Source organism: Stylophora pistillata, chromosome 4 (assembly GCF_964205215.1).
Source record: "Stylophora pistillata chromosome 4, jaStyPist1.2, whole genome shotgun sequence".
Lineage (NCBI taxonomy): Eukaryota > Metazoa > Cnidaria > Anthozoa > Scleractinia > Pocilloporidae > Stylophora > Stylophora pistillata.
Genome location: NC_142522.1, coordinates 5,815,060 through 5,835,894, shown reverse-complemented (window position 1 = coordinate 5,835,894; position 20,835 = coordinate 5,815,060). Strand labels below are relative to the sequence as shown.

General features: G+C 40.2%; 1 protein-coding gene across 4 annotated transcripts; it reads left to right on the top strand.

The window, feature by feature from the left end:
- The first annotated feature begins 978 nt into the window (after positions 1–978).
- Positions 979–14,638, top strand: LOC148732141 (uncharacterized). Of its 4 annotated transcripts, none has more exons than XM_088756272.1 (23): positions 979–1,143; positions 1,706–1,839; positions 2,081–2,314; positions 3,040–3,302; positions 3,653–3,761; positions 4,240–4,584; positions 5,158–5,196; positions 5,308–5,425; positions 5,598–5,669; positions 5,794–5,865; positions 6,490–6,561; positions 6,870–6,941; positions 7,116–7,187; positions 7,970–8,041; positions 8,789–8,860; positions 8,999–9,070; positions 9,430–10,475; positions 10,779–10,981; positions 11,933–12,104; positions 12,832–12,892; positions 12,981–13,173; positions 13,329–13,508; positions 14,248–14,638. In XM_088756272.1, the coding sequence occupies exons 1-23, from the start codon at positions 1,127–1,129 to the stop codon at positions 14,368–14,370; spliced, it is 3,813 nt and encodes a 1,270-aa protein (XP_088612398.1). In that variant the 5' UTR covers positions 979–1,126; the 3' UTR covers positions 14,371–14,638. The 4 variants fall into 4 exon arrangements, with proteins under 4 accessions (XP_088612398.1, XP_088612397.1, XP_088612399.1 ...); XM_088756271.1 differs by having other exon boundaries at positions 12,787–12,892; XM_088756273.1 differs by lacking the exon at positions 8,789–8,860 and having other exon boundaries at positions 12,787–12,892.
- The last annotated feature ends 6,197 nt before the right edge of the window (positions 14,639–20,835 follow it).

The window sequence follows — 20,835 nt, the reverse complement described above, 5'->3', positions numbered from 1 at the left end:
TAAGATTCAGAACTGGAATCCCCAAATATGAAACCCAAGGGCCTAAACTGCTCTGTCACTTGATGTCCTTATTATCAGTGAGTTTGACCGTAAGATTTACAGCGATATAGTCAATTGGAAGCATATGATCTTATTAGTTTATATGTTTCTGAATTCTGTTGTACTCGGCGAATACAACTACAGTTGAACCTCTCGCGAGCGACCGTCCGAAATGTCAAGTCTAGGTTCCTTATCTCGAGTAATTTTCGTATGGTGACCGGACCCTTTCTGGCCAACGCTTATGGAAAACTATAGGAATAACTCTTAGCGGCGTGTTCAAGCAAAAAAAGCGAATAACTTAGGATCTATGGTGATTATTTTGTATCTACAGCGCGTTTTGGACAATTCTCGTGAAAAAAAACTTGGTTCGTTTGTTATTCCAGTGGTGCTGTCCAAATTTCTCCAGGAACGGAACACAAGCAAAAATTCACGTGGTAAAGCCATTTCGGGAAGCACTTCCGGGGACTCTACTTGAACGACATATGTTGAAACAGTTGATCTCCTACCCGAGGTTGAGCATCTCTAAAAGAGGCCGATTAAGAGAGGTGGTCGCTTACGAGAGTTCCCATTTATTGTAATCTGACTTGGAAACTTTTGGTATTTTGAAAAAGTGATCTCTAAAGAGAGGTGTTTATAACGAGAGGCAGTCGCAAAGGGAGGTCCGACTCTAATTTTGTTTCAGCGCGCAAGCTTCTTAGGACAGTCAGGAAAATGTTTACTCGTAATCCTCACTGCTTCCCCTCTGAAATGAAAATTTATCAAATGGAGGCTAAAAATGGATCTGCCTCGTCATTGCATCCTCTATCAAAGTTTCAGCTGTATATGGTTTGCTATATAATTGATAGAAAATTTTTGTGTTAACATTACAGGAATTTTCGATCCAGGAAACTACGAGATTCATCTTCCTGATATTGATCTTGGCTATGTGTCGTTCTCAGAAAGTTTATCTCTCCACAAGGGTTTTACGCTCTGCTTTTGGTTAAAGACCTCTCATGATGGTTTTTTCATCGAATATAAAGTCGCCAAGGAACGAGGCGGGTCGCTGCAACTAGGATGCTACGTCAGCAACGACATCTTTGTAATACAGATGAATAACAGGAGGAGGTAGGAGACAAAATATTGAATTCATTCATCGTTGCCTTAGTAGGCGCATAAAAAGGGAATTTAAGCAAACTGCATACGCATAAGCAAGGTCAACAAGGACGAGACAGGACCAAACTAAAAGTTTGACGAGCCGAAGTATAGCTCTGCGAGCAGTATTAAAAACTATTTGCATCTCGTGGCCATTCTCTACAGAATAACAACGTGATACCGCCAATTTTTCTCGAGTCAGAAAAGTGGAACACCGAAAGCAAATAAATCAAGTTTTTATTCTATTCTTTAATGCAGTCAGCGCTGCCATTTGCTCAAATTCAACCCAATTCATATCTTAGCTTCTCTTTTCGTTGACACCATCACTGAGACTGCTTAAGATTCCTAATTTTTCGAGAACCAGTTTGTGTAAGAGGGTGTAAAGGAGAAGTAACAATTTCCAATGATAATACCTCCTGGAATACACTTACTACTGTAACTCAGTGAGTGGCCACATGCCACCATATGGATGAATGGATGGATTGGATGAATAGATGAAATTGAATGCCTGATTATCATTATATTTTATTCATAGCGAAATACCGATGGGTGTAGCAGATGACATGTGGCACCACGTGTGTGTATTGTGGAGTAAGAGACTCATGCAGGTGTTCAAAGACGGCGAGAGAAGATTTGGTTCATTTGAATTCCATTTAACGCCGAACGAAGGTACTCTTTGTAGGGAAACTATTTACATTTTGCTCTATGGCTTCAGCAAAAGTGTTATCTTTTATGCGTCTGGTTGATTTTGCTTTGTATTTTTCCACTGCTACTTCCTAAGACCATCTTTAACTTATCGTGATAGATGGTTGACTTTAAACGAGAACGCCGATGTAGAAGTAACTTCTGCGATCAGAAAATTTAAGTGTAGTAACAAAATTGCTTTTGTCTCTTAACCTTTTGCGCACAGGGGAAGGAACCATGACCATTGGTTTCAGAAATTCCAGCGAAAATGCGTCAATTGCTTTGGGTGTATTGAGTGGTTTCAATCTGTGGGGTCACCCAATGCCAGTCGAGGAGATACTGCGCATGTCATTTGGATGTGACAGCGAAGATGGTGACGCGAAGGCCTGGAAAACAGTCAGAAAAGGGTTGCAGAAAGAAGTAGAAGTGAAGTGGTTTCGAACCTGCAGCGATAGAGGAGGCAAGTTCATAGTCACGAGAATTTGATTTCAATCGGTCCTTCATTTATTGCTCTACAGTTTGATTATAAAAAGACCCTTTTGGCTAGTTTAAGGAAGTTTTGAAACTGAGCAGCGAAACCACAAGGAGAAACGAGTGAAAAAAATTGTACTTTATCACCTTGCAAATCCAACTCTCGTTTTCCCGTTTTCCCGGTTACACCACACGCCTGACGTAGAGAGTTTACGCTTAGTTCTTATTGGATGGTCTTCCTTAAAAATGAATAGCAGCAGAATTTGCCCAACAAGATTCCAGTCCTTTGGCTACAGTAAAAAATCTCTACAAAACATTTATCGCGTGTGTGAATGTTCGTCTAAAGTGTGATACATGCTCATCCATTAAGATTGTCCTCCTTCTCCTTTAACAAACATGTACACATTACGCAAATTTATCTTAGTGGCTTCATCATCCAAAAGAAATTTGGTTATTAATCCATGTCGGGAAGGCCTTTAGCTCTACAGCTGATTGAGAGAAATTAGTGAAGGGAAGAAATCTGGAACCATGCTCCACTCTGAACCAGGAACCGCTGCATCAATGTCGTAATTTAATTAACTTTTTTCTTAATTTTTTTGTTGTGTTGGTTCGCTCAAAACGTTGTTAAATGTTCCTTGTTCCTTGATAACTTCTCGATAGACTTTACGATGATATTCTGTAAATAAAATGCTTTCAATTTTATTTCTGATCCAGGTGGACGACTTATAGTGGATACCAACGTCACCCGCTTTACCCAGTTGGCTGTTCTCATGAGCCCGCTATACAATAGATCACATGACTGGCATAGTGAGTGCCTAAAGTTTCGTTACATGTTGCGGGGACCTGGAAAGAAGACACTTACAATTTACCAGAAGACAAATACCTACCGTGCAATTCCAATCTGGATTTCAGGAAGCAATACAGGCAAGAACTGGCTTTACGGACAAGTGCCTTTGAATTCTCTATCTGAGTTTCAGGTATACGTCTCGGGATATTATGTTAGGAGCATGTTCTGCTCGGAAAGGATAAAGTATTCTCAGGTTTTAAGCACAGAAAAGTATGAGAAACACTTAACCAGTTGCCTATCACCCACAGCTTTCCATTGTATTTTGCTTTGAATGAACCTTTCTAGCAGAACGACATTTCTCCCCGAAGAAAATTTCCGTAGCGTGGCGTAAAGTTCTTTGTTCATGGACTTTTTTCCATTTCTAAGTCCACTTTTTGGAGTTTTTCGCGGATGACGAGTCACAGTGACCGACCATAAACATGATTTTCTTTTATTATATATTTTTCTTCCTTTTTTGCTATTGTCTGATACAATAAACAGGTGCTAATAGAAGGTAAAGCAGAGACAAGGGAAGACTTGATAGCATTGACGGGACTTTACATTGAGGAGGAAAACCTTTGCCAACACAAACCCTCGTCAACTAAACAAGGTAAAATTTTTAGTAGATTCATTCTTTAAGTGTACTACACGTCAGTCACATTGTGGGGAGAACTTTTGGGAAAGGATGAAAATTGACAAAGTGCCACTTTCCGTCCTTGCCTTGCCGACTTTTTAGAGAAAAAAACCCTACAGAGGCTGTGTTCGGCCAGAAAATAGAGTAACAAGGCAAAGCAAAGAGCAAAGAGAGAGAAGTAAAAGCGTAGCAGAGTGTTGATCTGCTTACCTCCCTCCATGGTTTTCTGGGTTCGATTCCCAACCCAAGCATCACAGATGGATTGAATTTAACGTTGGTGCTATTCTTCGCTTCGCACGTTTAAAAAAAAATATGCCCAATTGTTTCTTAAATATGAGGGGTACTTTCAAGAATAATCTTATTGGTCGCAATAGTTACATTTGTTGCCTTTTTTTAAGGAATATAAAAACTCTATTCGTTCTCATCAACTTATATTTCTTTTATCTTCTTTCAGCCTGTAACGAAAGATTAACCAACAAAACGGGATATTTCTTTTCTCCTTCATATCCGGGACATTCTCTTGATGACATCTTTTGCAGATGGCTCATAACCGTTCCACCACGTCATATAATACGCTTAAAGTTCCAAGAATTCCGACTCAGGGATCACCCTTCGTGTGATAAATGTTTTGTGGAGGTTTTTGATGGTAGCGAAAGAACTCGACCATCTTTAGGAAAATTCTGCGGCTATTTGTTCCCCCCAGATCTCTTATCCTCCTCTAATCATTTCTCAATTCTTCTGAGCTGTCAAGGAAATTTGCCTGTAGCCAGATTCAAGGCCTTGTATCGCTCTGTTCCAGGTACGTGAACATAATAATATTCTCATTATAGTGTTTTCGTCGTTATCTTGGTTGCAGTCCGCTACCTTGCTTAGTTATATAGCGTTCCAGGTTTTGAGATCTTTTATTTTTCTTTGTAAGCTGTTTTAGTTAAGTTGTTTTCTTAGGATGGCATGAATTGATATAAAAGTCAATGAACACCGTTAACGCTCTAAAAACCACGAGGGGGGGGTGGGGGGGAGGGAGTCTCAGTTATTCCCAAGGTATTTAGAATAGGGGGACTTTTTGGAAATAGGTTCATTATTAAGAGGGCCCTTAAAAAATCACCAAGGCGCAAAATGTGATCGATTAATTTTTTCTGAATGGTCGGGTAGATCTTATGAATACCATACACAATGTGATCCAAAAAGAGACCCGTTTAATTGGTGCAATGTGACTTTGTAAAAGCTGCTGTTAAAAAAAAGAAAGAGTTTGTCGGTTTGCAATACTTTCCCGCGAACATTAACAGTATAACTCTTGGCTTGTTTCTGGGAGTCCTTTAATTTCCTTCCAAAACCGTTTAGAAATTATTATCGATTTTTCTTTCTTTTCTAGTCAACGACAATGACGGACTTTCCTGCTCACGTCAGCAAGGTAAACAATCTTTCCCTCCCGTGCATGAGACCTGCTTCTTATCCTATTTTAAGTTAATTGTTTGTTGCCTTTTCAATTTTAATTGATAATAGTATTATCGTTTTATTTTAGGTTGTCCATCGAGCTGCAAATGCGAAGATTTCGGTGAAGGCAAGGACAAGAAGATTCAAGTAACTGGAATAGACTTGCTCGGTGTTCCAAGAGATCTTCCTCTCAATACAGGAGCTGTGTAAGCAAGAAAAACTCGGAAAAGTTCTGTTGCATTTCTAATCTTAATGTGGTGATATCATCATTTTTATTTTTATTTTTTTGTCGCTTTTCTCAGTGAGCTTTTCTGTTATTTTTCCCACATGATTACATTTTTCATTCATATTTGCTGCAAGTGTCATATTTCTTTCAAGGTTTTTCAAGAAAAATCGGATATCCCAGTTACAGCAAAAGGCCTTTTCAGATCTCGAAAAGCTGGAATATATGTGAGCATATTCCTCATACGGTGATCAAATGTTAAAACTTTCCGTTTAGATCTGTGCTAGCAAAAGGTTTAATGAACCGACTGGAGAATGAAACCAACTGATTATTTCTTTTTGGCTTTTCTAGAGACATGAGCTTCAATATTTTGCTTCGTCTCAGTGAAAACTGCTTTCAAAATGTCTCATCCGTTAAAACAATGTAAGTATAAAATTAGTCACGCCTTGTAAAGATGAATGTCTTAAATATAGAAAAGTCGAGTCTTCGAGATGAAGCGCAGTCCCCAGTTGGAAATACTCCATCCCTAGGTCACCTTTTGTTTGCCTCTTTATTTGACCAGAGCTTCAAAAGACGTTATTTATTTGAATGTCTTAAATGAAAAAGTCGAGTCTTCGAGATGAAGCCGGTATTCCCCAGTTGAAAATGCTTCATCCCTAGGTCATTTTTTGTTTCCCCCTTTATTTGTTGTTTTAATTTTGATTCGATGTGATAATTTGGAAAAGCATTCATAGAAATTGTGGAAAGGTATCCGACGAGGCTCTTGAAACCACTACACTGATAATCTGTTTCAATTCTTTTCTTTACATCTTAAAAAAAATTAATAAAAAACACTGACAACAGGGAAACTTTCGTCCGTAAAATAACGAAAAAGGTTGAGTTTCGAAACTGCAATCTTATTTACGCCCTGACTGCCTTTACCTCTTTGCGCAATTTCGTAACCGAATGAGGCCATAAGGGCTGCTATATGCTTTGGTTACGAGGTGGCTCCAAGGCTAGTATCAGATTGTACTTAAACTGAATTTAAAAATGTACCTTTTCTTCCAGGCGATTGAACTCCAATTTTTTAAGATCTCTTCCCGAAGGTGTTTTTCGTGGAATTCCTAATCTACGTGTTCTGTGAGTATTTACGTGACTTATAAATCCGGCGTTCGGGGCACTTTTCTGAATGTAGATCGATTTTAATCACTTTGACTAGTTAAGGTAATGGGAGCCAGTAGGAAATCAATGTAGATATTGTCATAAAATCTTTTATTGAGCACGAGAAAATGCGAACGACCAAGGATTGCATGCGATTTTATCTATGTATCTTATTTGCCGAGAGGATGGCACAAATTTTCCCAACCAGTCACAGAACTTAAAGTGCGGCAATCTCGCAGTCCTTTCGACAACTTAAATTTAGTGGACATCGATGTGATTTTTTTCAGTGATTTGGGGAAAAACCTTCTACAAAGACCAATGAGAGGAATGTTGGATGGACTATCAACTGTAGAGGTTTTGTAAGTATCATATTCTATATGAATTCTACAGTTCTTATTTTTTGACATGAAGCTTCAACCTCGTTCCCAGGGCGTCCCCTCTTCGAAAAGAAAAGTGCCTTGGGAACGAGGTTGATGAAGCTTTTTAACTGCAACAAGAGACAGCCTTGATCAAACCTTTTTATTCATTTACAGGGGCCTGCGTTCAAACCAGATTGAGCGGCTGGAATATGGCGTTTTTGAAAACAAGAGTAATATGACCCATTTGTAAGTTTATTTTTCCTTCATTTATTGGGATTGTTTGGTTTTTGGCTACTAGTAATAATAATAGTAATAACTACGATCGTTTATTCAACCATTTTGCAGCATACACTGAATTACAAGACGGGTCATTAATTACAAATACTTCTATGTTACACCTAAATATAACTATTATAGAAATCAATTAAATGTAAATATTGAATACTATGTAAATATTAAATACTATGAGTATTAAGACGAATCGTAATTCGGTATTTTAAACGTGGTTCTGGTATTTGATGGTGAAAAAATTTCCGAATCTATTAGATCTTGGAGAGGCAGGTACAGACACAGTTTCTCCTGTCCTGAGGGCATATTATGATCTTGTGAATCCAAAACGAGGCACTAACTTTCGTAGTAGTTCGGAAGAAGAGTAACTTCGCTTGAGGAATGTTATGCACGCATCCTCCCTCCTCTGGCGCAGAAAAATTAAGCCTGATTTCTTAAGCACGTTCTCATAACTCAAAGACGGAAAGATAATTTTTAGTGCCTCTTTTGTACCGATTCAATGTGATCACTTAAGTATTGCGTGAGGCCAGCCCAGCTTCACAGGGATACAACTTGCTATGAACAATCAGCTCTCTGTTGTGACCTGCTTCGAGTTTTCCTGTTCAATGAAATATAGATTATACGATTAAAAACTATCTAGGGATTTTTTCTTTTCCGAGCCTGGTCACTGATCAAAAAAAAGCGTTTCTTCTGTCGAATTTAATCGATCGTTACTTTTGGAATTGCTTATTTTCAATTAGATACCTCCAGGATAACGAACTGATAACACTACCAGAGGGCCTGTTTGAAGATCTTTCACAGCTGAAAGTACTGTAAGTGTTTCCATCCAAGTGGTAGTTTTCAGTGAAGAAAGAAACGAGTAATGTTGAAAGTAGGAATAATTGCCTGCTGTAAGGAGCCTTTTTTCACATTCCTAGTAAATAATTTTTCCGAAAGGCTATTGTTTTTTCTTGCAATGTTTACGCTCGATAATGAGAGATCCGTTCTCCCGTTATTGAGTGTCAACAATTCTGAAATTCAAACAGGGAAAATGTCAGAAAAAGAAACAGATTTCACTGTTTTTTCTCCTTTTCCAAGATCTGGACCGCTATGCCATAGATTCAAATTTTAAAAAAATTGCTTTGCACCCTTCAAGTTTCCGGGCTTTCCTAAAACGGGCACTGCTTTAGGAAAATCTGTAGCGGGATTAACTGCTCTCGGCCATTGTCAGTCAGTATGAAGTTCCCCTTTCTAGTTTCCCTATATTTCCATGTAGGCTAATTGACAGAGTTTGACGTTAGATCAAGCTAACATCCTTTAGCGGATAGTAATGTACATTCCTGCCTCTGAAATACATTATTTTGCATGGATACTCGTGGAAGAATTTGCAAATCAACCCTGACGCAATTCTCATCTCAACTTGAATCTTCAAAGATTCAATCTGTGCTCAGTATACTACGTTTTTCTAAATAGCTCAGCCAGTTGCAATAGAGAACCCAAGCGAGAACCATTTGGATCCTTATCAATGCTAGGAAATTAATTTCCAACTTTACTATTATCCTTATCGCGCTTTTCCTTAGAGACCTTAGTGGTAACAAGCTGACAACAGTCTCAAAGGGAACTTTTAAAGGACTCAAGTCACTAGAATACTTGTAAGGTGACCGTTTATCAATTGCTATACTCTTTAACAAAAAAGTTTGGTGGTTAGCTCTGAAACTGTCTCAAATCCAATCTTTGATATGATAAAACTGTTCATCTTTACATTTATTCCTTTCACTCTACTACTACAGATATCTCAACGATAACAAACTATCCGATGTACCTTCCGATGCTTTCAGTGAACTGAAAAACATGAAGTATTTGTGAGTATCCTTTACTCCAAGTGTGTTCAACGCTGCCTAGCGCACTAGCTTGTTTTACTTCACTGCGTGCTTTCCAATATTGGCTTTTCAATATTGGCTAGTGTTGGCCGATATTAGCCAACCAGATCTAAAGGAAATACCGAAAGAAGCCTTGGGAAATAAGATAAACACACGGAAACCGGTGTCAATTACCAAAAATTTGAATTTGAGTGGTTGAGAATGAGGTGCAAACTTTCTTAAACAATGTAAGACAAATCCAGTGTTATCTCGAATTGCTTTCCACACTTAATCAGAATTGCTCCAGGGGAAGTGTTAGGCAGCATTGTTAATCGTACTTACCATGAACTATTTTCGTTTAGGAAACTCGACCGCTTCATCTTGTGCTGCTACGCTAAGAAAACAATCGCAGGAGTTGACTGCAATTCTCCAGTCGATGAATTTTCCAGCTGCGACGACCTCATGAAAAACAAGCCGGTTCAGGTCTGTATCTGGATTCTTGGAATCTTCGCCTTACTAGGCAACCTCCTTGTCATTATATGGCGCACCATTGATAAAGAGGAAAACAGGATTCAGTCCTGTTTGCTGACTAATCTGGCCGTAGCTGATCTGTTAATGGGCGTGTATCTATTAACAATCGCTATTATGGACTTGAGATGGCAAGGGGAATACTTCAAACATGACATCAAATGGAGATCGGGTATGGGTTGTCAAATTGTTGGAGCTCTTTCGATGCTCTCAAGTGAAGTGTCTGTCCTGATTCTCACCATTATAACCACAGACCGACTAATTTGTATCGTCTTCCCATTCAAGTTCAAGCGCCTTACTTACAAAGCGGCCGTCCTTTCCTGCATGGGTGTTTGGATATTTGGCGTGGTCATATCTTTGATTCCTATCACCGGAATAAACTACTTTTACGATGAAAGTGGGGATTTCGGTTTCTACAGTCGCTCTGCCGTTTGCCTTCCTCTTCAGCTCTCGGGGGGCAAACCGGCTGGCTGGGAATATTCCGTGACAATCTTTGTTGGCCTGAACTTCATTTCGTTCACTTTTATCCTCGTAGCGTATATTTCGATGTTTTGGACGGTAAAGCGCGCTGCTCGTGCAGCGCGATCGACGAATTTCAAAAACAAATCTGCCATGGCTAAAAGACTTGTTTTCATTGTGATGACAGACTTCTGCTGCTGGGTGCCAATCATTATAATCAATGTTTTATCTCTAACTGGAAATTTTGAGGATCCAAATAAAGTCGCTTACGTGTGGATTGCAGTATTTGTTCTTCCGCTAAACTCTTCTCTGAATCCAATCCTGTACACGTTTTCCACCCAGCGAACAAAACGTAGCTTAACGAAAAAAGGAAAAAATGTCACTGGTATGGTCATGAAGACATTAAACTACCGTATGCCAAGTGAGTAATGACAATCATCAGTAAAAGAAATACACATTTAAGGTAACCTTAGGCTTTTCCAGGCACCTAAATGGTGGGGATTAGCCACGCCGAATCGTCAATACTTATCTCTCTGTCGGTTACAAATAAAAGAGAAAAAACAACCATTTGAGTGGAAATGGGTGATCTTTTCAAAAATTTGGTGTCAGACAGGTAGGAAAAACAAGTACACCTATGACAAATGGTGTGTCTGGACCCCTCCCCCCTCTTCCCACCCTTCTCCTGGGTCCTTGAATTTGATAAAGGTTTTCTTTTTCATTTAAGGTCGAAAGCAGACAGTCGATTGGTTGAAAACATCTGATGATGCGACTCTGGTTTCCAATGTCATTGCGTATTCCAGTCCACTGCCATCACGAGTGGTAGAAAAACATGAACGAGACCATGGTAAACATACGACGCACGTTAAACTGAAGCTGATTGAGGAAGTGGATATTCTGCAAGACGACACCGCTGGAAAAGCTAGCACTGTAAGTGTGTGAAAACGTTTTATCAAAAGAACATTCTTACGCTCTTGACCCACATGACTCGAGACTTTCGATATCGCTGATCCAAGCAGTATGTGATACGCGTGTCACATATCAGTTTCTGCGTTGGAACGCCAACACCGCGAAGGTCTGTGGCTGGATTCATCGTTGGCAATCAATTTTTCTTTTCACACACCCACGACAAGACAAGTAATTTCTTGCTCTAAACTTCGATTTTGTTTGGGGTAGATTAATTGAGCTGTACAAGGGTCTTTAAGGTGGTCTGTCAACCTGTCTCCCTGTCACTCAGCTGGTAAGAGCACTGGACTCCAGGCAGAGAGGTCTAGACTCGAGACTGACCAGGTCTCTGTGACGTGTGCTCGGGAAAGAAACCGGACTATCGTTTCCAATTCCTCTCTCTAGCAGGAGAATAAATAAGTACCAGCGAACTGACAGAGACTAGACTTGACTTTAACACTTTATGGTTAGCTCAATGGATAGAGCGCTGGACTGTTGTGCGGGAGGTCGAGGGTTCGAGCCCCGGCCGGACCAACACTCAGGGTCTTAAAATAATTGAGAAGAATTTGCTACCTTTCTATAACATCAAGAAATGGTTAGATATTCTAGTCTTCTCGGATAGGGACGAATAAATGGAGGTCCCGTCTCCTGCAGGGTTGGGGTAGGAGACGTTAATTTCCCACACACGAGATTACTGTGTGATGGATGTCCTCCCCTGGGGTGGGATGGGTGGGATATAGGGCGCACTTAATTTGGAGCCTCGCTCTGTTGTGCGACCCTCACCACACTCTGGTGAAAGTGATTAAATAAATAAATAAATAAATAAAGCAAGGAAAGAGAAGGTTTTTTTTTTTTTTTTGGAATGAATCAAGGAGGACTGGCAAAGCTCACGGTCGCATAAGATTAAGTCGTCCTAACGAATCTTTGCCGTCACAGGGTTACGCTGTAGCATGGTCAGAGGAAAGAGACATTTTAAGCATGGTGTTACTGAAATACTTCGCAAAAGAACACAAACAAGACTGGATTCGAGAAGTTGATGTGGCAAAACGCTTATGTAGTGAGAGAGAAGAGTTTCCTGTCCTTCTCAATTACCGTTGGCATTCTAAAGGCGAGTAAATGGACGATGCTTTATACTTTGTCCTCTAAACGGAAGCATATTCTGTTAGAATTTTTAATTGTTCAACAGCAGAAAATTTCTGGAAAAATTAAATTTTTCAAGAAATCGGACGCAATTACCGGCCAATTTCCTGTTAAGCCTGTTACGCTTCATTTTAAAACGTATTCAATAAATGAAAACTTCTCATCAACCGAGCCCGAGGTCCGTACTGCAAGTTACGTGACCGCGGTTCCTTAACAGTTTGGACGGAGAAAACGAGGTCAGAAAGACAATCATATTTCTGGGTACAAATGATGGAGAAATTTTCAATTAAAAAAAATTTGGAATTTAACAGACGATACAGGAAAATACCGCCCGCTAAATTGACCAATCATAGTGCACGCACGAAGTGAGCGATATAATGATATATGGTAGCTGCCATTATTTTATGCAGAGAAAGCATTAGCTCCTTTCACCCAGGTTTCCTTAAGGGAGGATAAAAATGAAATTAAACGATTCAAAATGGATGTAAAAAAAGTATCCAAGATAACTCCTGATATTAGAGCTTGTTTTTTTACAGAGTTTCCCTGACTATTCAAATAAAGCTGTTTTCCAGCCATCGAGGGTTCCTTCGATCAGCTCGTTTAGGAATTTTAGTCAGTTATTTTGCTCTCTTTCATAAATATTTCTTCAGTGCTCATTGTTTGCATTAAAGCAAGTCCCCGATCTTTCTCTGCAGCCCGTGACCATAGCATCGAGCACGGCAAAGTGAAGATCCGCGAGTTACAGTCGAATAGTTTGTAAGTATGCAATGTTTTCATCTGAAAAGGAAATTTTAAAAGAAAACTGAGCTTTTATTTTCTACTAATTTCTTTCCTTTTGCTTCAGACTTATTTGCTACGATTTTGTGTCGAGTTCGACATTGCAAAATTTTCTTTGCAATAAAGGAACTGTCATCAACTTTGATGCGGTTTGTGCTATAGCCTGTGACGTCATCGGCGCTATAGAACGACTACAGGAACTTGGGATGGTTCATAACAACGTCACAACAAGCAACATTTTCATTGGTCACTGCCTAAGGGTAAATAAAGTTTCTGCTTTTTTGTGATCAACAAAATTGTGTTGGATACTGGGAAATATTTGGCTCGCGGTCACGAAGTACAGATCTCGAGCCAAATATTTTTCCATCCAACCTTCAACCATAATCAACGAATGTATATTATGGTTTATTTTCAGCTTCCTCCTGTGAGAGCAGTCCTGGGTGGACTATCTCGAGTGTCTAAGGAGAATGAACCAGCTTCATTTACAAGCTCGGGAGCTGATGAGCACAGTGATCACGGCAACGATATTGAGCAGTTCGGACAGTTGATAGCTACCTTATTAGGACACTGTCATGGGTCCAGTGAATACGTCCAGGTAAGGTTATCATTTGACAGCTCGATAACGAACCGCTGATCAGTAAATGAGCCGACGATCCTCTTCTCTCTCCTTTACTTATGACCAATGCACGCAGTAACTGAAATGGCAGATTTGACGAGATTTCGTCAAACCAAGGGAATATTTGACGATGTTGGCGGATTTTAGTTAAATTTGTCAAATTATTTTGTTTCTGATACCAAACGATGTATTTTGGTGCTCGATGACATGTTCTCCCTATCAGAAAAGTATCACGAAGGGTAATTGCACATTTTTTTAAAAAAACCTTAAGTCTGCCTCCTATTTGTCAGTGAATCAACCTTGGCCAATTTTTTGTCGTTTTGCCTTTTAATTTTGAGATATAATAGCATCCCATTATCGATTGCACTTCGCTGCATTCCATTACAATACAGAACACGTTTCATTGCATTCCAATAATTCATTGTATACTGATATGCTGTTCTGCATTACACCAAACTATATTGTGTTACACTGTCATACACAATACATCGCATTGCAATGTATTGCATTGCAAATAGCAGACTACAGAATGCAATGTTGTTCTCGGCCCTACGTTTCTTTAATCCAGCAGAGCATCTACAGCATGCCCCGACAAGCGTTTGGAATTGGATATTAAAACATTGCGCGATTCAAAGCCACATAGCCATTACAGTTTTTGTTTCTTCAAGCTGAAAGAACTAGGTTTTTTTCTTCTAACTTAAAATTGGTTTCTCTGCAGTTGCATGAAATCATGAACCTGTGCTTTAAAGAAACGGCAGAAAACAGACCTAAAGCGTCTTATATCCGGGAGTTGTTAGAAGAGCCTCGGTACTGTGTTGGAGTCTGGGATACATATCTATAAATGGAAAGAGCTTGGTACAGCATTGCTTTACTGATTACAACTATTATCTTCGGACGGACAGTTCTTGTATTATTACGTTGTAAATATAAACTAACTATACTGGATGTTCATTGACTTAAAGCTGATTTTAATAAATTATCTATATAATATTGAGTCCATCATTGCCAATACTGACAATACTTGTATTATTTCGATATAATTATTTACCCATTTGGCAGGAAGTTCAAAATATTGGAGCTGATTTTAATAAACTTTATCTATATCTTTATTGTGTCCTTCATAGACGTGTGTTATCAATGGTTTACTTACAGGATGCATCAAAAGCCTGGAATTCACAGAAAGTATTAACTAGATTTGTATAGTAGTATACAAAGTATATCATTACAAAGTACACGAGTATAATAGCAGAACGAATCAGATGACACGAGTCTTATTACCAATTAATCATAAATATTACAATTTCCGGGAAAAGGAGAATAGCCAAGATATGAAAGAAAGGGAAAATTTGCCTTAAAAGATTGACAAAGGAGGCGTATATTTTTTAATGTTGATTTAAACTACAGCATTGGATGTGATTATCTTATTGAACTGTCCAATAAAAAGCAGTCCGATAGCAACTTGGCAAATAAAATAGTGGAAAATAGGAGCGTTTTGAGCCAATTACAATCATGGAAATCGTAATTTTCATGACTGAATAAGAAATCAGTTCACGTAAAACCAAACATATTACAGGGTTGATACTTTGATAGGAATCTATGGAAACAATTTACACGGAGTCCTCGATTTTGGTTATGAAACTTTTTCAGTTATCATTCAATGTCTTTGCGAATTATTCCAAGAGCTTATTAGTTTGAATTAAAAATAGCCTGAGGATCAGCCTCTCTTAAGGGGAGGCGGGGGAGGGGAAGGGAGGAGAGCCTGACACAAATCTATATCGAGAGCCATTCCGCCCTCTTGTAATTAAATCAAAACCTCTTCCAGTTTGCCTGATATTCGAGATGTGGGTTCATATGTCAACTGTCCTCTAGAGTTTAAACACTCACACAAACGAACGTAAACACAAATCGATTCGGACTCACCAAGTCTCAACAGTATGTGCTTCATCGACTACCAAGACCGACACATCCATCAATTTGTTTTCTTCGGATAACCACTGCTCAGCACTACCAAAGATTATTTCTGCATTCGCTAAGGTTCCTTTGTTGCTCGAGTCTAATGTCACAGCTTTTATACCATATTCGACGGGCTTATCGACTTGCTGGCGTCGAATAAGTTCGAGAAGATCAATTATAATTATCTTAAAGTCCTTTTCTTTTTTCTTTACATCTTTCCAGATGGAATAGAACAACTTTGGTAGAATCTGGTAAATCAAACTCTTCCGGTAACCCGTTAGAAGGACGCCGAGAACATCTTGATGGCACAAAACTAGCTTTTTTATGCATTCGAGTTGACCCGACTTCAAAGTCATTCCTGGAAAATATTCTAGAGAAGTCTCAAGACACTTTTCAAACTTGTTTTCGTTTATAATCAGAGAAATTCAAGGGCAACTATTCATACTAACGGCATTTCAAGATGGCGTCGTCACAAACGGTGCGAACAAGTTTACTTCCAGTTCTCTTCTATTGTCGCCTTAGCCAATCAGCGTTTCGACCGTTCGGCGGCCGAAGAACACGGCTCTCGATATAGATTTGTGTCAGGCTCTCCTCTCGCTCTCCTCCCTTCCCCTTCCCCCCCTCCCCTTGAGAGAGTCTGATCTTCATTCTAAATTAAAGATAGAAGTCAACTTGTGCAGCTGCTAAAATGTTTTAGTAGCATGTGTTTACAGGAAGTCCAAATTTTGCCTTACTGAAAGGTTTCGCATAATTTATTGAGACAATCTAGGTATGCTGATGATAAAAGCACAGAATTTACGTGAGTGGTATGAACTATTAGAAGCTCACTTCCTCACTCTTATTATTTATTCTTGTTTGTCGTGGAAAGGCAACAATTAACCTTAAGAGAAAAACGAGAAAAAGCAAGTATCTCATTGAAGGTTGCAGCATTTGATTGTGCGGAAGTGTAATGCTATTAGAATTCTCAATAGATGTAGTTTAAAGCGTTTCAAATGCAGACTGCCGGCACGCCTCAAAGTCTATAAGTTGGCCACTCTGATCACCAGATAGATAGATACTTTATTATAAACACCTTGCAGCCATGGGCTGAATTACGGAATATTTACAAGTACAGATGATAAAAAGGACGTGTAAAATATTACACTTCGTCGTTAAGAAAGAAGGAAAATATGGCTAAAAATAAAACTATTCTTCAAGCGCTCGGTTTTGCATATGGGGAGAGTGAAATCACTTTTGCGCCTCAGTGCGTATCTACAACTCTTCCTTTGGGGGAGGAAGCTGTGGAGTTTATGGGTGGGGTTACGGACTATCTCGTCAAACAGATTGGTTGAGATTTTTTCCCTCCTCTCGTGAAGTTTCGGAAGGCCAGCCGTTTCTAGTGCTACACAATATGACAGGTTAGGATAGATGATTCTGAGTGCCCTTCTTTGGATCCGTTCCAAATCTTCACTGATGTAGTTTGGTAGAGAACGGTGGAATACAGGACTTGCGTATTCCAAGACGGGCCTAATACATGTCACATAGAATTGCACAAGTTCGCTTGGTGCAACTCCGGATCTCTTGAGTTGTCTCAAAAAGTAGAGACGAGAGGAACATTTTCTACTTAGTTCAGAGGTGTGCATGTTCCACTTTAAATCGTGGCTAATGGTCACGCCTAGCAATTTGGCACTGGTGACTAGTTCAAGGGGTTTGCAATTTATGACTAGGGGTTCAAAATCGTGGTTGCTGTTAGAGAATCCAATTCGTAGTTCTTTGCACTTGGCCTCATTCAGTTGGAACCCATCGATACTAGCTTGTCTTGAAAGGACATCCACAGCTTCTTGGAGTTTGCTCTCACTGCCCTTAGTAATTATTTCGGAACAAGATGTGTCGTCCACGTATTTCCACAAGTCAGCTGGGGAGTCTAAATCGTTAATCATGATGAGAAATAACCAGGGACCTAATTTTGTTCCCTGGGGGACGCCGGATGGTACAGAGCGCCATTCAGAGTAACAATCTTGGGCAAGTTTGACTCTTTGTTTCCGGTTCATCAAAAAATCGACAATCCAGCTTTTGGTTTGACTCGGAATATCATATGTTGCTAGTTTTTGAACGAGAACACTATGGTCGATAAGGTCAAAAGCCTTACGGAAGTCAAGTAGGGCTACTCTTGCCGTGGCACCATTTCCGTCGGTGTTAACAAGCCAATTATGCGTCATGTTGACCAGAGCATGTGTGGTAGACGATTTGGGAATAGATCCGAATTGGCGAGGGTCGATACTCCGTAACACGGCTGGTCTAACATATTTCTCAACAATGTGGTCTTCAGCGAGTTTGGACAAGATAAGCGTGAGAGAGATGGGACGGAGGTGCTTGTTAATATCATTAATGGGCCTTTGTTTTGGGACCGGGACTACGTCAGCCTCTCTCCAGGAAGGCGGAAGGCGGGATTCGTGGAACGAGGAGTTAAGGATCACAGAGACTGGTCCCACCAAGAGATCAGCGTTTTCTTTTAATAACCATACCGGGATGCCGTCTGGCCCTTGTGCTTTGGAGGGGTTGAGTGCGGACAGTTTCAGAAAGGTTGAGAACTCCGATATCGTATTTACGGCAGGACTTTCGTTGTCGGTTTGTGGTGGATCAAAAGGGTTATGGGTAAGAGGCTCAAAACTCTGCATTGGAGTCAGGAACGCTGAATTGATGTAATTCGCCAGATCACCAGGTGAAAAACCTAGGTGTTGCAGTAATTTGCTGGTGTTAACACGCGTTTCTGAGGCAGGTGACATGCCGCTGAGCTTTTTCACCTCTTTCCACCACACGGATGGCTTGCACTCCCTCAAATGGCTGACTTTTGCTTCGTAGTACTTTGTCCGGCAGATCTTACGCTCGCGATTCACGCAATTTCTAAGCGTTCGAAAGGTGTCCAAATTTCCTTTTGCAAGGGCACGCTGGCGTCGTTTGATCAAGTTCTTGAGTTTATCGTTCAACCACGGTGGATCGCTTCGATGAATAGTTTTGGATCGCAGGGGAATAATAAAGTCTAGGCCCGTCTTAACAATATTTTCAAAAGTGTCACTTTCTCTGCGCAGGTCCCCACGGTGTCAAGGAGGCGTGGTACATCAACATTTTCAAGGTACATTTGCATTGCGTGTCTTTTACTAGGTCTCAAATCCCTCGACATGATTGTTTTCTTTGATTGCGATGATTTTGCTCGAAGCTTGGGCTGGATCTCCACTGAACTGTGATCCGAAAGGCCAATTTTAGGTCGCTCGATGGCTTTATCGTAGAACTCATTCATATTGGTTAGGATACGGTCTGAAAAGCTTTTCCCTCTGGTCGGAAAGTGAACAATTTGTTTCAGATTGAAGTTGGATTTCAGAGTCGCTTCATTTAGGTGGTTTAAATCGCCGACAAGAAGAATTCCGCTGTTTGGATGTTGGGACTCAATTGATGTAAGGCATCTTAGCAAATAATCTTGCATTTGTGAGTCGGAGGCTGACGGTGGATGGTATATAACTCCAGATATGATACTAGAGAAACCTCTAGGGAGTCGGGTTGGTCGCAGCTTTACCCACAGGACTTCTAAGACCGGGTTTTCGTCGATCTCGGAAAGGTCGAGAACAGAAAAAGGGATAGTTTCCTTAATATACATACACACACCGCCGTGAGTGGCCACCTTTCTGTCTCGTCTGATGATATTGTAGCCATTTATTGCTATTACGGAGTCCGGGATATGTTGTCGCAGCCAAGACTCCGTGATGCAAACAAGGTCGTAATTAGCATGTTGAACAACGTGGCTTACTTCGTCAATTTTTGGTGCAAGCGACATCACATTTGATAGGAACAGCGATGGGACAAAGTTTATTGCTTGCCATTCTGGTGCACTTGTGAATTTGGTGGTGATGGAGACACAATTCGACGGGTTGTGGCCGCGTGAGTTGATTTTCGCTCTGCTGTGGTCCTTTTGTCTCGGGTTGGCTTGTATGATGTTGTGAATACGATTGGCTTCTTTGGCTTTTGTCGATCTCCCAGCTCTCTTTCCACGATAGCGTGGCCACAAGGACTTAGCTAGGTTGTTTAGCAGTGGTCTTTTGCAAGGTTGAGCCATTTAGGAGAGTTTTAAACTACTAAAAAGATGAAAATTTAAGGAGCGCTTCAAAGTGCGGCCATACGTGGCGCATACATAAATTCTGATCACGCTTTTCCGCGTCCATGACGTCCCAAAAGGGCGACAACATGAACGAGACCATAGTGAACACATGATGCACGAGAAATTGAAGCTGATGAAGAAGTGGATATTCAACGAGACGACCCCGCAAGAAAACCTGCTACTGTAAGTGTGAGAAGAAATGTTTAGTGAAAGAAAATATCTTGATATCCTTGGGGGATAGATTTGTAGAGCTAATCCAGTACATATGATATGCTACCTAGCGAACCGTGTGTCGATGTTGGTTATTGGTCGGAGCATCTTACCAGTCTGTGGGAGGTAAAAGAGTCGATTTCTGTTAGGATCCCCGACTTATTCTTCATCTCAGTAGTCACCCAACTGTTTGCAAAATTTTGGTAGGAGAGTTGGTGGTCTTGTGTCAGAGCACTGGACTAGATTCCACAAAGAGAGGTCTGATTTCGAACCCTGGTTAGTCCATCGAGTCGTTTTCTTGGGCAGGACACTTTACTTTCATGAGCATTTGCTGTATACCCAGCAGTATAAATTATTAGCACGAACAGACAGAATTACTCGACTTAAACACTTGTTGACGAGAGGGAAGGGGGGGAGGCTTCAATTCGTACGGGCTATTTAACCTTCTCAAAGAATCTTTGTTGTTACCATCTTATACTGTAGCTGGTCTGAGGAAGTAAACATTTCAAGCATGTTGTCATTGGAATACTTCGCCGAAGAACACAAAGAAGTCTGGATTCGGGAAGTTGATGTGGCAAAGCGCCTGTGTAGTGAGATAGAAACATTTCCTTTTCTTCCCGATTACCGCTGGTACTCTACAAGCGAATGAGTGGAAGATCTTTACCTTTTGTCCTCTGAAAAGACACATTTCCTGCTTGGACGATTTGACGTTAAACAGGGAAAGTAGTTGACAAGCTTCGAAGTTTTCGAAGAATAAGAAACACTTTCCTACCATTTTGATGTTTCAATTTCAAAGTTACATAAAAAATGCACTCATTTTCAGCCAATCAGACGCGCGTTATTTTTGCACGTGTAGATATAATAGGAGACAGTGTATCCTCAAACGATCCAAAATAGATGTGCTCAAAATGAGTTCAAATCAATTTCAAAGTACCCAATCTCTCCTTCTCGCATTAGCGCTTTTTCTATATTTTCATTAAATCAATCTTTATTTTAAGTCAACAAAATATTCAA

Coding starts and splice junctions, on each gene's coding strand:
- LOC148732141 (XM_088756271.1), top strand. Junction 3,762..4,239: donor ACCCTCGTCAACTAAACAAG/GTAAAATTTTTA, acceptor ATCTTCTTTCAG/CCTGTAACGAAAGATTAACC. Junction 13,174..13,328: donor TCATTGGTCACTGCCTAAGG/GTAAATAAAGTT, acceptor GTTTATTTTCAG/CTTCCTCCTGTGAGAGCAGT.